General features: G+C 35.3%; 2 protein-coding genes across 3 annotated transcripts; both read left to right on the top strand.

The window, feature by feature from the left end:
* The first annotated feature begins 15 nt into the window (after positions 1–15).
* On the top strand, positions 16–17,866 carry LOC129800531 (uncharacterized). Of its 2 annotated transcripts, none has more exons than XM_055844987.1 (2): positions 16–205; positions 12,064–17,866. In XM_055844987.1, exons 1-2 carry the CDS (start codon positions 110–112, stop codon positions 12,604–12,606), a joined length of 639 nt encoding a protein of 212 aa, XP_055700962.1. In that variant the 5' UTR covers positions 16–109; the 3' UTR covers positions 12,607–17,866. The 2 variants fall into 2 exon arrangements, with proteins under 2 accessions (XP_055700962.1, XP_055700963.1); XM_055844988.1 differs by lacking the exon at positions 16–205 and adding an exon at positions 5,865–6,232.
* On the top strand, positions 285–2,636 carry LOC129800524 (uncharacterized). The gene is made up of 3 exons (XM_055844979.1): positions 285–695; positions 755–1,428; positions 1,492–2,636. The coding sequence occupies exons 1-3, from the start codon at positions 561–563 to the stop codon at positions 1,901–1,903; spliced, it is 1,221 nt and encodes a 406-aa protein (XP_055700954.1). The 5' UTR covers positions 285–560; the 3' UTR covers positions 1,904–2,636.
* Positions 17,867–17,896: the final 30 nt, after the last annotated feature.

Raw genomic sequence — 17,896 nt, 5'->3', positions numbered from 1 at the left:
CATTTGCTTTTGTTTTTCTCCTTCTCTCTCTCTGTGTTGTGCAATTCATTGCTGGAATAAGTACAAAATTTCTCTCATTTTCACTTGTATTGCGTGGTTAAAGAGTGTAATGTCATTGGGAAATCTCCTGGCCAGCAAATTCTTCAGAAGGAGCGGTTTTATTCCCCCGGTGAAAATATTGCGGAGAAAATTGCTGAAAATTGAGGTTAGTGGGCTTCCCGCCAAAAAATCTCCATCCCGCGTAAAAATCGTAAAAATACACCAAGAATAACGTTAATTAATTAAACAAAAAGAAGAATTTCTTAGACAACCTCTTATCACTAATCCCTTCCTTATCTCTCCGAGTATCTAATTAACAACCCCTGAACAACTATCATCTTATCATTTGCCTCTAGTAACTCAAATTGTCTTGAGTGTCTCATTGGGCAAAAACATCTTCTTATGATCCTAAATTTCGTCATTCTAATCACTGTGCTTCGAATAAATACTGATAATAGCCCCAATTGAACAATTTACCCATCCCTCGGTATTCCCAGTTCGATAGAAGACACCAGAGCGATATGAAGCATTTATTTGACTTCAGTGACTTCAATGTGTACGATTCTAAGTGCACAAATTTGTCTGTTGGGGCTCCTGGCCCGGATCTCCTCACCCAATGCTGTGAGATTTTCAAGGAAGCCACAGAGCACCGAATGGTGAGTGGAAGCCTTCCAAATCCCCCATTAAATGCTCAAATTAAGAACATTTCCCGTAGAACTATGAAAAGGAGAACAATTCCTTCCTCTTCCAATACGGACCTACTCTGGGTATCAATGACTTCCGGGAGGAATTGAGTGCCTTCCTGTCGAAGGAGTATGGATCCGAGGTGAGAAAAAACAGCCTAGTTCTTACATCTGGAGCCACCAATGGGCTTCATCATATACTTACAAGTCTCCTGGACATGAATGGAGTGATCTTTGTTGATGAGGTCACATACATGATCGCCCTGGAAGCCTTTCAAACATTCTCAGGGATGAAAATCATTCCTGTACCCTTTCAAGATGACGGAGTTGATGTTGAAGAACTGAGAAAACTCGTAAAAGCCCATAAATTCTCTCCACATCCCGATAAACTCTTCTGGGGCTTCTACTATGCCATTCCGACTTTTCACAATCCCACAGGAGTGACCCTCTCTGTCAAAAAGTGCAGAGAATTGATAAAAATCGCTCGGGAATTTGATATTCTCATCTCCTGCGATGATGTATACAATCTCCTACACTACAGCTCAGAAGGAAGCCCTAAGAGATTGTTCTCTTATGACAATCCTTCAGATGGAGACTACAAAGGTCATGTAATTTCCAATGGGTCTTTCTCCAAGATCCTCTCTCCAGGAATCCGAATTGGCTGGATGGAATGCCCCAAGAGGATTCTGGAAGTTTTCAGATTGAGGTGAGGAATTTCCCTGCTCCAAGTATTCCACCCAAAAAGCCCCTGAATTTCTCTCTATCTTAGTGCTATCATAACGAGTGGAGGATCTATTAATAACTACACTTCAGGCATCGTGACAAGCCTCTTCCAATTGGGCTTAGCCAAGAAGCAGCTCGACATCTACAGTGCAGCTTATCAGGAAAGGATGGAGGCTGTTTGTGCGATCCTGAAAGAGAATCTGCCTCCGGAAGTTAAATTTATCCCTCCCAGTGGAGGATACTTCGTCTGGCTAACATTTCCAGCATCTTTTGATGCTGTGGCATTCAATCAGTTCTGCCTGGAGCAGCACAAAGTCATTGCAATTGCCGGTCCAAGATTTTCCGCCCTGAAAGGTCATCGGAATTGCTTGAGGATCTGCGTAGTTTTTCACGATGTTGCCACCATGAGCAATGCCGTCCGTCGACTTTGCCAAGCATATCGCGAGTTCTCACGATAAGATATTGTAAGCAAAGCGATACTTTTTTGCCAATTTTCACACATTTCAGCCGATAGAACAAAAAAAAAGAATGTCTAAAAACAATAGATAGGGAAAATTCGCAGATCGCTTGAATTTAATAAAAGCACACTGTATTTTTTGCTCCTCTTTTGCTCTTGATGTAAATATCGGTTTAAGACTGGTTCATTACAGGTTAAAACCAATACAGACTTGTTAAGATTTCCAAGACCTTTCAAATGACTCTAATCCCAGCTTAATCTGTTGAGAAATAAACGATTTACAAGGCTTTTGCATTAATTTTGAAAAAAAAAGTTTAAGAAGGAATGAATAGAGGTCACTACTGTCAGGTAGAAACCGATTTTGACTTGTTAAGTTTTCTAAGACCTTTCAAATGAATGCAATTCTGGCTAAATCTGTCGATAACTAAATTTTTTAAAAGGGTTTTGTATCCAATTTCGAAGAAAAATCTGAGAAGAATCATTAATAGAGGTCACTACTGTAACTTAGGTAGAATCCAATTTTGACTTGTTAGGTTTTCCAAGACCTTTCAAATAAATCCAATCCAGGCTAAATCTGTTGAGAAATAAACCATTTAGAAGGCTTAATTTTGAAAAAAAAGTTTAAGAAAGGAATGATTAATAGATCAAAATATCTTACCTGTCTTGCCTGTACTATCATTATTTTTTTTTAATAATAAAATACTTGTTCGCCTGTGAACAGGGTCTACGAAAAACCACAAATTGTTATCTCTCACCATTTGGTCTATAGGCCGATTACAAACTAACACATGTCTCCATATCTCTCTGACTTCGAGCATTTTAAAAAGTAGTCTCAAAAAATATCTAAGAAGTCTTTAAGCTCATCAATATTTCCCATTTATGGGATTGGCCGTTAAGGCTTATTTTGTCGGGGAGATTAACAAAAACAGATTAGACTGCCTAATTCCCTCTGTATTATCTATTTCCCTGTGACTAATTTCTCGCCCTCCCAGTGACCTTGGCGAAGGCCCAATCATTGCAATTAGATAGTATCAAGGGCAGTATTTTCCTCCCAAGAAACTGAGCCTACCAAATCTCCGCCACAACAATTGTTTCAGTCGTGTAATTGCCAGAACGTCTTCCAAACCAGTCATTAAGAGGCTGGGCAGCAAAAAAACAGCCTGTTTAGCGCCCTGCCCGCACTCCCTGGGCAATTGTTTGTACCGAGTGGTTAATTGTGGGCTGTTCGACTGCTCTTCGGCTACCCAAGTCTATCTGTGAGCGGCTTCGCGGTGTGATTAGCACACATCGCACACACGATTCCATAAGTTGAGAGAGTGAAGAGACTCAACAAGTGACTTTGACGGAGTGACCAGACGGAGCTCCATCCAGCAGGAAAGCTTGTACTTTAAAAATGTTCAAGTTGATACCAAACAGAACAAATAGATTTCAAGAATGATGAAATTAATCCTAATGCCTCTGGCATACCTTTGAGCTCGGTATAATTTCAACAAGACTCATCATCAAAATTCTCGTTCATCTCTTTCTCAAAAGATTTGCATAAGTCCGTCCAGTCCGTCTCAAAATCGGGCTGAGCTAAATTTAATTTGGCATGATGTTCAAAATAAGAAGAAGAGTACGAAAGAGTAGGATAGACATATGCAAAGCTTTTAAGAAAGAAAAGGATGTAAATTTCGATTACACGAAATTTTCCTGGTCTGAACAAGGTGTACCGAAGCCGCAATACCCGTTTAAGAAATGTTATTTAATTTGCTTTAGTGTTAATTTTATTTAAAATAAATCGGCATGAGAACTCTATTAAAAAATATTATAAAAGATTTATTAAAAAAAAAACACCGGTCTTTAAGGTCTGTAGGTATAGGCAACTGGCTCAGTTTGATGGATTTAAATAGGATGGAACGGAGAAATATCTACACTTCTGGTTGTTATACGTATTGATATTTAAGGCAAGTCAAGGTGGGAGTTCGATCTATTTTTTATTGTTCAATTTATTTTTCTTAGCCAACGGACGTTTCGACTCTGGATGGAATCTTCTTCAGGGCAACAAAAATCTAGGAGAACATAATTAAATGTGAAAATTGTCAACAAAATTTTTCGCCCGATTGAGTGAGAGTCTATTGTAGTGGCACAACGTTCCATAGAGGAACATATAGGGTGGAATCACTACTTCTCGCCAGTGTCCCACTTTTCGCCACTTATATTGTAATCGCTATTTTTCGCGATTTGTGAAATAAATGAGCCGCAAAGTTATTTGTATTTTTACTGCTACTACGTATAAAGTCGAAAAATAATAATTATTCGTTTTGGATTTACAATTTTGAGCATTTTTCAAAGTATTATTTTAAGCACGTGCATCAAATCCAATATTACTTACCAAATATACTAAGTGTCATCAAAATTTCATCAAGCAAAAAATACCTTCTTGAATAAATAATTTGTCCATTGAATATTTAATTACACTTGTGGAATACATAAAATTTGTATTTAGTTATATAATATTTCATTTTATATTATTTTTATATAAAAATGTGGCATGGCGAAATGTGGTTATTTTCTGGCATTGATTTTACCACCTGTCGCCATCTATTTTCAATAGGCGACGCTACCTTCACTTTGTAGATTCTCATGCCCTAGACACACTTACGGCTAAAGTCCAGAGACGACTAAGCTAGCTCCTAGCCAAGTCAGTTCCTGACACACTACAAATGAGGATTAGCATTCATTGATATCCACAAAACATAACTTTCCTGGGTTTTTATGCAGATATTTCTACTGAAATGCACTAATACTCCTCTGAAAGTGAAACTATTTGTAATATCATGTCTCAGTACACGTGCAATTATTGTTAATTACAATTATTTCTGAGGTGGAAGTTAACTCGCACCTTAAGCCAATTTAGGCGATTCTAGTGAAAATTCTTGTTGTTATACGTGAATTGTGAAGTAAATTTAAATGTAGTTTCATTTTCAAAAGACTACTAGTGCATTTCAGTAGAAATATCTGCATAAAAACCCACGAAAGTTATGTTTTGTGAGTGCCAGAAAATGTTAAGCCTCGTTTGTAGTGTGTCAGGAACTGACTTGGCTATGAACGAGCTTAGTCGTCTCTGGACTTTAGTCGTAAGTGTGTCCAGGACATCTGTTGTCAAATCTGCATTGCTTACTTTCTGCAATAAGCCTATAATGTGATTTCTCAAAAAAAATGCATGAAAATCGTTTAAAGTGAGTAATAATAAGGTGATCATGAAGAAAAAGAAATGCTGAATGTATTCTTTTTATAACATTGCCTAAAATAATCGAGTTTGGATCTTTTCAAGTGGGTGGCGAAAAGTGGTTACAAAACTGACGAAAAGTGGTGAAAAGTGGCGACGAAGCGGTTATTTTTGCATTGTTAATAAAAATCAGTTTTTTAAGTAGTTCAGGGTTACATTCTAGGACTATTGTTTTCACGAATCTAGAGCCAATATATCTAAGTAGTTTTGTGTCGAATTTGAGTTATCTTGTAATAAGAGTTAAAAAGTTATAATAAAATTAATTCCTCTTTTTCCTAAACATGGCGATAAGTGGTTACTCTACCCTAGGCCTTCCCGCAAAGGGAGCTTGGAACATCCATTATTATTTTTTATTATACAGGGATGGGGTTATGCGTTAATCTATGCGAAAGTATTTTTGAAGTATAGCATATAACTCACGAACTCGAGCACTTTGGAAATCCTGGGACGCTTTGCCAAACCTTTTCTTTTTACAAATAAGTTTGTGATGCTATTAAAAAATAAATAATTAATTTGCTTAAAATCGTACATTTTTATTAGCCGCACCATTGTCTTTGGACAATGCCGCCACCGTCACCCTATCGTCAAGGGAAGCTTATCAATTTTTTTCTTATGATTTTAAAAACTTTTCTTATATTCTTGCGCTTTTGAAAAAAAAAGTCCGTCCTGTTCTCTAAGCATCTGGTCGATTTTTCTTTGCTGGTGAGCTTGTGTGAGTTCTGCCGCCGCGAGTTTTTCCACCAAGTTCCCCCAAACAGCAAAGCTCACAGTCAGTTTGTGCTAAGTTGTCTTCTGGCCTAGACCATACAGTCAAATTGTTCCCCCACGGAGCTTCCGAACGAGATAAAAAAAGTCTTCTCCATAGAGCTGAGAAATTGGACAACGCAATTGACTCCTATTGATCATAATTATTAACGTGCTCGTGAGACTGGAAAGTTAAGTGTGTGAAGTTTGGAGATATGTGAACTTACCTTCCGGGACGGAAGTGTTTGGACTTCAAACAGATAGAGAGAGAGCCTGGGAGGAACGTGAAAAATGGGCATCTCTTGGCGCAATCAGGTATTGCTGATGAAATACCCAACTGTTTAGTGTTCTCCCCGACTCCTCCCTAATTCCCTGCTTTGGCTTCCCAATACAACTCTTTTCAATTCCAAATACATTCCCGATGGTGGTCAAAAGGTGCTCAACTCTGTTGAATATTTTAATTATTGCCTCGTGAAGTTGGGAGTGAGAGAAAAAAAAAGCACAAACATTTCTGCACCTTTTTCCTGCCATTCTTGTCGTATTCTTTCTGTCTTTCTTCCATCGAATTGAGAATTACTCAAAAAAGTTCTTATTCTTTATTTAGATAAGGTTTTTTTTCGGGAATTTACATTTCTTTCTCATTGCGAATAATTGATAAAAAGAATTGCAAAGAAATTCGCAGCGATGCGATTTAAAAAAAATATTGAGAGGTGTGATTTATTTTTATCAAATAAAAGCTTTTAAAAAATGATAACGCAATCTGACGAAAAAATATCTATAAAAAAATGAGGAGTGGAAACGATAAATTAAATGATTTACGTAGGGTAAAAAAGAACAAATGAAGATCCTAAAAAATCAATTCCGAATAATCCGAATAACATTGCCATCTTCAACTGAAATTAAAACTCAATAAAAACATTAAAGAACTGAAGTAGATTGATGGAATAATTAGGATCGTAAAAAACTGTTATCGAATTGAATATTCGGATTGATCTAGTTTTTTTTGTAAGATTAGAAAAAAGCGATATTTGCAAAGAAAAATGAATGAAAATTTCAAATACGCTGTTTTCACTTAATATTCTAACTAATGCCTTGGTTAATATATTCTTACGCTTATGTAAAATGTCGTCATTCTGATACTATATTTCACAAGTTATGCAAGAAAACATTTAAAAGAAAAGTGGAACTTCCTCACTTTGGGGTACCCTTGGTACCCTTTTCAGTGATAAGTCTTATGAAAATTGATTGAGAAGACTTTTATTTTAATCTCAACCTATAATTTTTCCCCATAAACCCTCATTTCTAAGTAGAAGCAGAACTAAGACCTGTCTTTTTCACGCTGATTGTTTCATTTTACAAACCTCTTACCTCTATAATTTCAATTCAGAACGTAAACTACAGGCCCCGCCCATAACAAAACGCCACACCCTTTCTCAAATTGTATGAAATTATTTTCTTTCACAAATGTAGAATTAGGAAGGAACAGAAAAAGGTAGAATAGAAGGCGTGATGGGAAAAGCCACGCCCACTTATAAATTGTTAAATTCTTATTTAAATGCACTGAATTTCTGCACACGATCCCAGAAAAGAAGTAAAAGACAAAAGATAGTAATGTGAGAAATATATCAAATGAAAACTGTGTTAATGTCGCTTTGATAAGAATAAAGTTGTTGCAAATGGGCGTGGTTAATTGTTGTAAGAGGGCCATTTTAGCCTCCTTCAAGAACATGCTTCTTACGATCATTACACAGCTAGTAGAGCAGTTACTAGGCTTTCTTTAGCAGTCCCCTACATAAAGACCCTACCTAAGACCTATATTTCATAAAAAAAAACGTTTTAAATACATCAACGGCCAGTGTTTGGGAGGTGTCACCCGGATATCGAAATGCTGGATAACGAAGAGCTGACTGTATACACGCAATGAAAAATTTCAGCAATAAACCTGCCATAAGTAACAAAAGTCTCTGCTTTGGCAAAATTTTCTCTCTTTCGAACAATAGTCCAGAGGTGTGCAAGAACCGTTGAAACCGAATAAACGTCAAAATAAGTTTGCTCAGGTAGCGTTTTGACCATTGACGAACAAGCTTTATTTGACATTTTTTCGGTTTCAAACGGTTCTTGCACACCTCTGCAATAGGCCATAGGTGTGCAAGAACCGTTTGAAACCAAACAAATGTCAAATGAAACTTGTACGTCAATGGTCAAAACGCTATCTGGACAAACTTATTTTGACGTTTTTTCGGTTTCAACGGTTTTTTGCACACCTCTGCAATAGTCTCCTGTAGGGGAATTCTGTAACAGTATGACAATGTCATATGACAAATTTAAAAACGTTTATGCGGTAAATTCGGAAAAATTAATCGAAAATCAAAGTAAGAACTTTATGGAGCTCCTAGCAATGGCCATTCGATGCTCACTGGGCTTTAATGTGGTTCTGTTTGCGAATTTTCCATGAAATTTTGTCATATGATATTGTCATATCGTTATAGTGTAGTCCTGGATCTCGGGACAACCGATTATTCACTCTGCAAGATCCAGGACACAGAGCTCGATGCTGCCCTTTCGATGGACTGATCAATACTGACTTCTCCTTTCACACGAACACTCTCCCTTCCGTGCTGTTCTATCGTGAGTAAAGTGCTCGTGAATTTGAAAATATGACCGTTGCAAGAGTTATAGAAGAACCGCCTTCTACAATAGAATTCCCCTGCTGCACAGTACCAGAACCTCTCTGGGTATTTAGAAAGAGGTCAAGCGAGTATCTTATAGGACAATAGGATAACTCTGTCTCTTCTTGGCGGATTGTCGTGCAGTGCAGGCGTGTTTAGGAATAGCCCTTCGCGGACGGGCACACTCCAGTTTTTTGTTCTTAAGCCGCTGCATTCACCATTTAAATACAATTTAAATATTGAAATTTAGAGCTGAAGTTGGGAGACGCCATTCAGTTATCTTGAATCAAATTCGTGAAATTATACAAATTTTGTATTTAAACCAAAATATCAAGGATTTGGATGAATATTAAAGTATTGAATATTTTTTGAATCCTCTGCCGAATTAGCGTTGGTTACTATATTGATGGGGAAAACGGAAATCGTCGGGAAATGGGATCTCTCAAGGAACTTTTCTCATCAACTTTTCTCACTTGAGAAAAGTTGATGAGTTTTCCTCGTTTTCCTATAGAGATTCCATTTCCCGACGATTTCCGGTTTCCCCATCAATATAGTTATCCTCACGTCGGTTTTTGCTTCACAATAGCATTGGTTACTTTTCAGAGAAAAATTAAACTGGTTGTAATTTGGGACAGCTTGTAATTTTGGACAATTTGAGGGTAAAGTTCGACACTACAAATAAATTGATCAAAAATATGGAATTTTCTACGAATATTTAATGAATAATGCGTTCTACTCAAATATTTATTCTTTGTTTTTCTTTTTAGACGACACTAACAACAAAAATTCGTTCAATTTTTCAATAGGATATGACTTGAAATTTCTTTGTTGAAGAAATCTGTGTTTTATTAATTTTTTTTGATATTTTTAAATGATATTCTTGAATATTTATTGAATAATGTGTTAATTCAAGTAAAATATCCCTTGCGAATTACGTTTTTCGTGTGAAAAGTAGATAATTTTGTCGGAAAGGCAAGAGATACAGGAAGCCACTCGTACCTTGAGTATCAGAATCATCTCTCTTTAATGACTTACAACTTGCATATATGGGAAGTTCCCGGGGTTCTTGGGACATCCTACGGTTCCTTCTTACAAACAAGAAGAGGACTTTGTGAATTGGATTCTTGATTAGTAGTAAAACGGGACTTCTATTACGAAATATCAGCTGTCCAAAATTACAAAGTGTCCAAAATTACAAGCAAGGCGTCCGAAATTGCAGTCAAATTCATATCTATATTTTTATTAATTCTCAAAAGTTAATAGGATAATTTTAGAGAAAACAAAGACGATAAACTACTTTACAAGGTTCCAAACAACACTGTTGGAAAGGAAGTAACAGAAAACTTCAATTTCTATTGAAATATTGCACTTCGAACTTAGGACATCGATTCTTATGCATCCTGGTAAATCAAAATATATTTCTAGTAATTAGGGTAAATTAAGCTAATTTAAAACCTGCTCCAAATGGAAATTTTTCGCTACTCCAAATGGAAACGTCATTGTTTTCGCGATAAATACAGTACTAAATTACTATATTTATATATATTTTTTATACCACAGTTTCATTATTTATTTAATTTTGCTCCAAATAAAGCGAAAATCCATTCACATTCACAAATTTTAATTTGATAATTTCTCAGAAAAATTAAATGTGTACCTTTTCACCATCGAATTTTTCATCGATCGACCATGTTTTCCAATGAAAAACACAATGAGGTGATTGTTATTTATTCGTTTTGTTTAACATTTATGTCATATTTCTGGCTAATTTTATTTAAATTAAGTGCTAATCTTTATTGTTAACGGTACGTGAAGTTTTCAACTGAAATAATTACCTATTTCGTGAAGAAAAAGGGTTTTTCTGAAGTGTCTGCAAATGCTTCAATAGGAAACCCCGGAAATATGATTTTTTTGGAGAGATTTTCCTATTGTTTTAGATGGGAAAGGAGAAAACATCAGGAATAAGAACAAATCCTGCACTCAGGAGCAACTCAACAAGGTTTTGAAAGCCTTTCGTCTCGGTTTCAGTGTTTGTCTCCAATTAGAAACTTTCCCTTGTCTCCATTTGGACTAATTTGTTTGCAATTGAAGCATTTTACACTTATGCATTTTTCTTGTATTTAAGAAGTTTTCAAATTAGCGAAGAAGCGTCAAAGTCTCAAGTTTGAAATGTGAAATGTAATATGTTAAATACAAATTGATTTTTTTTTATTCTTTCTTCTGAAAGAGTATTGCTTGGAACCTTGAAAAGAGTTTACCGTCTTTATTTACTCTAAAATCATTCTTAATACATTTTAAAATGAATAAAAATGTAGACATAGCTTTGGTGCCCTATTTCGGCCACCTTCATTTTCATAGTTCTTTCCCCTTAGAGAAACCTTTTAATGTCTTTTTCACGTTATCTCGTTTGTCGAAGCTACATTTTTGTTATTCTTTTGCATTGTATAATCTCGAGTATGTAAAATCTAAAAGTTCATGGAAATTCGAGGAACAAAAAAGGTGGCCGAAATTGCAAGCTGGTCGGAAATTGGCACACTTACCCTATTAATTTTTTTCTTTTCTTTTATTCACAATTGTAACAGGGATGACCCTATTATTGTGAATTAAATAAACTATTATTATTATTATTAAATAGGTAATAATCATATGTGTGCGTTATAGAGAATTTCAAGACCTTTCCTACGGTATCACATATGCCAGAATTTTTAAAGTTGTTCGGTCGAAAACTTCAAAAACTCTTTAGAAAAAAGTGATCTACAAAGGCGACATCTTGAATTTTCAAAGAATAGCTTAAATAATCTGCGACATTGACTTGCAGACGTATAAATTTTTATTGGATTTTGTGACATAATCTCAAAGTTAGCCCTTGAACTTTTTAATATATTTTTAAGTTTCCACGAAATAGAAATAAATATGTATCAATTTCACTAAAACCTTCTACATTTTAATGAGGATTATTTTCAAACTTGAGGATCGAGGTTCCTCCCTAACGTGGGTCTCACTCATAGTATTTTAAATCGAACTTTACGTGTTTTGGACAAAGAATATTAAATTAGCAACTGAATTTTTTTGTGTATCTTGGGAAACCCAATTTTTATCCCAAATCGCACAATACCAAATTTTGCAGCCAAAACACAAAAGTTTCATGTTGGTTTATCGGGCAGAAATGAAATGATAAGAGTGGTTAAAATCGCGTAGATAAAGCGGAAAATTGCGACAAGATAAAGGGCGCTAACTCCCAATAAATCGCTCTTTTGGAGCACTTTTTTCACTTTACACAAAAAAAAGTATCTGGAAAATTAAATAACTCTGGGATTCCATGCAAATCTTTTATTAAACATTTTTGCAAAAGATATCTATCTGTGTGGGAGAAAAAATACAATGAATGGCTTAAGTTAAATAAACTCGGCGGAGAAGAGGCAATTTGACGCACTTACCAGTGTCTATAGCTGAACAAACATGGCTTGTCTTCCACAGAGATTCATCACCACCAGCAAAGATAGGGAGACAGGTGAGATTGAGACGCACATTGTGCCACAGACACCGGATTTGTTTGACCAAGAGACCGGCGAGCTGAATGCCATTGCATTCCGTAAGACCAAATTCAACATTCCCAAGTCCTATCTGCAGACTTTTGAGGATGATAGTAAGGATGGGAATGACGTATATACGCTGAGCAACAAGGATCGTGTTATGCACCTCAAGGAGGAAATTATTCTGGGCTACAACAAAACCTCCCATCGGATGTTTCTCATCCCATCGCTGTTTCTCTTTTTCAAGCTAACAGCCATTTTTATCATTACCGTGGAGACCCTACTGCACATCTGGGCTCATCGTCGGAATTCCCGCAACAAGAATCCCTGCATCTACTACAGGAGCCCCCTGCACGTGGTCTCATCCCAATTTTGCGCCATCTGTCGCAGTGAAAGCTCTATGAAGCGCGTGAAGAAGATTCAGGACGAAAGAACACGCATCCGGAGACTCCATCAGTTAGACTTTGTCACCAGAACACTCACATAAAGTGCGAGGATTTTCCCAAAAAAAAAAAAATCCTGACATACGGAATGTTGTAACTTTTCTTATAGTTTTACAGGAAGGCGGTATTTGGAGTCTTTATTGAGTTCCGCCCAGTAGAATTTTAAGTCACGCCCCTTTTGCGTCAAGGCCAAGTAGGGGAAGATGGTAAGTTTCTCAACTCGCTAGATTTTGAATATTCCGATTTTTTCTTTTAACTAATAGGAGCAGACTGACTGCTTTCGAATAAGAAAATTATATTCAATATTTTTACAAATTTATTCTAAAAATATTCCGAAAAAATGGAATATTCAACGACCGACTAGTTTAGAAACTGAGTACCCCTTGCTAAATCCTTTAAATCACGATTTTAAAGAAACTGTGCTACAAGCAGAACTGGTAAGGTACGTAAGGTAAATGTGTAACGCAATGAAAAATAGACCACGCCCACAAAATTGAAAATATCTCAAATTTACTCAACCGTTAACCGTTTGGCCGCAATTTAATTAACTCTAGGTCTTAGCTCGCCCTAAGTCCTTAGATAGTCAAGAAAAGAGCCTTTACTAACTTGTAAGATGTTTTTTTTTATGTTTTATGAGGTTTCCCATAAATCCCAAAATCATTCAATTTGAATTAAAAATGTATTTTGGAACACTGAAAAAAAAGAGGGTGCGATAAACATTTTTTCCTCAGAACTTTAACACTTTTTAGGTGTAAAAATATATCAACATTTTTTCATGTTAATTTTACACCTTTTAGAGGATAAAATTAACATGAAAAAGGGTAACTTTAACCCCTAATACACCTAAAAAGGGTAATATTTACACCAATTTAGGATCAATACTACAGGGTAAAATTAACGTTTCCGGAATGTTATTTTAACTTTTTCGGATTTCTGTCAGTGAAACTGTAAAAAGTTGGATTTTCTGGGGGATTTTGTGGAAGCTACAGTAGACTTCTGCCTAAAATCATCAAAATCGGTTTAGTATTGAAAAATCAGAATTTGGTCAAAGAACAATTACTAAGTGATTACCCAAAAATTGAAGGTCCTAGTAAAGGAATTTATTTATTTTTCGAGAAGCTCAAATTCATAAAAAGTGGAATAAAATTAAATTTTTTGCGCTTATTTTTCGTCGAAAAAAATCATTTGTTTTTTGTTCAAAAATGGGGAATAATGGGAATAATCCTTCAAATTCTTCTCATATTTGGCCCCCTTTTAACTAAAATCGCGGCTGCGTCTTTGCCAACAATCCTTGTGGATAGCAGATAAAACAAAAAAAAAAAATAGAGAAACGATTTATGCACCCGAGACATTATCTCTGAAAAATGCGACCGGTTTTAGTGTAATTTTTTCCCTGTTTTCGTACACATTTCACGAGATATCTCCAAAACTACGTAAGTTGCCAATTTAGGGTTTTCGGTTGCCTCTTCGTTATTAAATTGGCTTTTATCTTGTATTAGTATTTTTTGCTAATTCATTTTACAATGACAGAAAACAGCTAATAAACTCAAAAGTTTTTTTTGGCTCGCTAGAAACATATGGGAAACATAGGAAATGTCATGCCCCTGCACCCGAGTGTGCGTGGCTTCAATCAGGACAGGGCATCACTATTTTAAAGTATTTAATAAAACATTTCCTATTATTCAAAAATAATAATAAATTGATAGTGGCAATAAATGTTATACTTTTTATCAGAAAGTCAGCATTTTATTGTTTTATTAAACAAGTTTTTTGAAAATTTAAGAAAGATTAATTTTTCAAATTTATGCAATTTGTAATTGTCAGTTATCGTTATCATACTTATTGGCCCCGAGAGGTTTTTCCTTATTCAGGTCTAGAAATATCAAAAAAGTTACAATATCTGCAAGGAAGCAGATATTCGAAAATTCACGATTTTTGACCAAAAATATCTTGGCTCAGAAGTTGATTGGGATCCTGCAAAAAATATCCTAGATTTGGACCTCGATAGTTTGTAATCATCCAGAAGAATTGGATTTTTATCGATTCTAAATAGTTCAAAAAAAAAAATTTTCATGGGTATACCCAGATTCTCAAAAGGAGACGAAAGAGTTACAGTAGAGTTCCGCTATAGTCCATTGGTTCCAGATTTGACACTTAGGTCGCACATAGTCCATATCATTTTTTAAAATTATCAACGACTTTTAGTATTGAAATTGCTCGACGACTTCCACTTTCTCTAAGACCGTTTTCAGACTAGAGGTTTATCCCAGTTCTCGAGGGTTTCAAAACCTTAAACAGCAACCGATTTTATTGATTTTTCAAAGTGTAATAGGTCATTTGCCCTTAAAATCCAATCCTAAGTCAAAATGTTCCAAAAAATCTTGACTGATAAGAAATTAGAGAAATTAAGCCATATGGCTAAGCCTTAGGTCTGAAGCCCGTATAACTTAAAATCAGTGTTTTGAATTCAACGCTCGATAAATTGTGGACTATAGAGCAGACCTGTGCTAAAATAAAAGCCGAAGTGAATTTGGTGGTGCCAGTTGGGATTCTTCGAAATGCCGCGAAAATTCACGTAGAGAAAATGAGAGGTTTTTAATGTGAAAATTGTTTAATTCCTTAGAGTTAAATCATTTTCACAAGAAAATGCTTTTAATAATTTAGTTCAATACAGTTATTTGGGTTAATTGTGAATAATTGTCGATATTACAACAAAAACATTGGGATGAAATTTTGAGCTGGAAGACTCATATTCTTTTGAGCTGTCCCAAAATTCAGGATAGGTTTGAGAAAAATCCTTTTGTACAACCACTATTTTGGTTAATAAGGAATGCAAAAGTACATATTAGAAGAAGGGACACGACCTGCTAATAAGGATAAAATAAAAAAAATATTTTGTGGCATTTTAGATATTTTTTGCAACCGCAGCGCCGCCAGACGATTGTCAAGTGAGTTATTTGTGTCTCTATCTCTCTCTCACAGTTGAATTGCGCGCGATTTAAGAACTTTCTATTTGAAGTGATATTTGCATTAAATTTCATTGTATTATTATTATATTTGGCGCCAATTTCTTGGGATATTTTAAGGGCCAAATTTCAAAGCTACCGCCTCAAAAAATTATATACATTTAGGGGCGTAGAAGAAACATTTTTTGCATTGAAATTTGAGAAACAAAAGAAGTGGCCGAAATTTGTACACATACCCTATATGGCAAGTATGATAATTGTCTGTAATCGTATGGCATTGTTATATGACAAATTTAAAAATATTATGTGGTAAATTCAGGAAAACTTTTCAAAAACATGATTAATATCAATTATAATGGGAGCTTCGTCAAGCTTTGGCTATTCCGTGCTCACTGGTCTTAAATGTTTTCCTGCTTTTGAATTTGTCATGAACACTTCTCATAAGACATTGTCATTCTTACAGAATTCCCCTACTCTTAAAAAAAGTTTGGTTAAGCGGACAAATTAATCTGGTTGAAATTTTGTTAAAAGGAAATTGCTTACCAATTTGATAAAACTTATTCTCATAAGGCATCGATTTTTAATAAAAATTGTTTTTTAGAAGAAATTTGCTTCTGCAAACGGGAAATGTCAAATTCTGTCAAAAACTCAATTTTTGACGAAAGTTGCTCTCAGTGTGTAGAAGCCTTTACGTGGAAAAACACATCTTCCTGACAAACTTTTTGCAATATCCAGTTGGCCGCTAAATTGACAAAACTTTTTGTTTCAAAGTTACAGGATATGACAGATTTCTGAGTTTAGAATTTGATTCAGCAGCCACAGCCACACTTGAGAGGTTTTCCTACACAAATTTAGGGTATTGATTTTCTAAGGACTGACTGGATGTCAATATCCTTTCAGTCCTTGGAAAAACCAGAAGGAAAAGAATAATATTTTTTTTAAGTTAGACTTGACATAACCTAAAACTTTTCAAATTAAATTAATCATTTATTGTGCAAATAATAAGCGAATGAAGTAGAATGCATCAAAAGTTTGTATCAATATTTTTCAGGGTAATAAAAATAACCGACTGGTAACTGATTTTATTAACCCTTTAACTCTTTCCGGACCGCAGCATATGCTGCAAGACGAATTCGCCATTTTTTAATCAAAAATATCTAAGCTCCAGGAATTAATTGAGGTCCTACAAAAAATATATTATATTTGGACATCCTTATAGTTTGTAATCATCCACAAGAATCGGATTTTTATCAGTTCTGAATAATTAAAAAAACAAGGTTTTTCACGGAATATTCATATGCTGCTTTGGGTACTCAGGGTCCCAAAAGAGACGAAAGAGTTAAGGACGATTGGAACACCGGTGTCCCATAAAAAAAATAATTTTTCCTGATTACCTAAAGTTATTTTTTCTTTATGTTTGTGCGAAATTGTAAAGTAGAAGGTTGAAGGAATCTAGGATATTTTCTGGAAGTCTCCAGCTATTTGCGATATGGTAATTTTTTAAGTTCAATAATGAGGAATTTTTAAATTCACATAGTGAAAGTTAATTTTAAATATTTTTTATACTTCCAATTTTTTTTAAGCAAAACCTTTTTGGGACAAGATACTGCAATACTCAAACATAATACTTTTCATTAGATTGAAAATTATCATTCATTAGTATTGTCTGAAAAATTACTTAAATTTTTGGGCTATTTTTGTCCCTATCGTTCATAGAGACAAAAAACACCAAATCAGACTCTGTTGGCTTTTTGAAGGCCAGATATAAGACCTTTTACTGGTTTTGTTCATTGGTTTAATTTTTATTGCTGATTTTCGGTCCGCGAAAACTGTCTCGTCGTTAAAGGGTTAAATACGTTAAAAGCGTTACTGGGGATGTGGCCTATTTTTTAATGTTTCGGCTGTTTCTTTTTTGGTTTAAAAATTTGGATGGAAAAATCGCAATTTCTGTAGGATATTATTCACGAAAAGGGGCGTGATTTATTATTTTTAGGCGGAGCGTTGTGAGGAAACCAAATTCAACCCCATGAAGAGGTTAGGTTAGAGGAAACTGGGGCACATCCGAACACCGGGGGCAGCATCGAACACTGCGAATTCAAACCGTTCTCGTCCTCTGAAGTCTAATATCTAATTAAAAATCGCATTGATCGGTGCTACTCCATGTTCGGTACTACCCTGTGTTCGGTGGTGCCCCAGTTTCCCCTACGACATTCCGCAGGAGTCTTAAAAACCCGGTGATTGCTCTTCATTAAAAAATATTCCGTTTTTACAAAAAGAAAACTTCTGTATTTCAGTGTTGTTGTGAATAACATTATTCTAATAAATATTGTTGAACTCATTTTTGCCCTTTGCCTTTTTTCTTGTCCTT

This window comes from Phlebotomus papatasi, chromosome 2 (genome assembly GCF_024763615.1).
Source record: "Phlebotomus papatasi isolate M1 chromosome 2, Ppap_2.1, whole genome shotgun sequence".
Taxonomy (NCBI): domain Eukaryota; kingdom Metazoa; phylum Arthropoda; class Insecta; order Diptera; family Psychodidae; genus Phlebotomus; species Phlebotomus papatasi.
The sequence above is the reverse complement of the archived record's forward strand: the minus strand, read 5'-3'. Positions and strand labels throughout refer to the sequence as shown.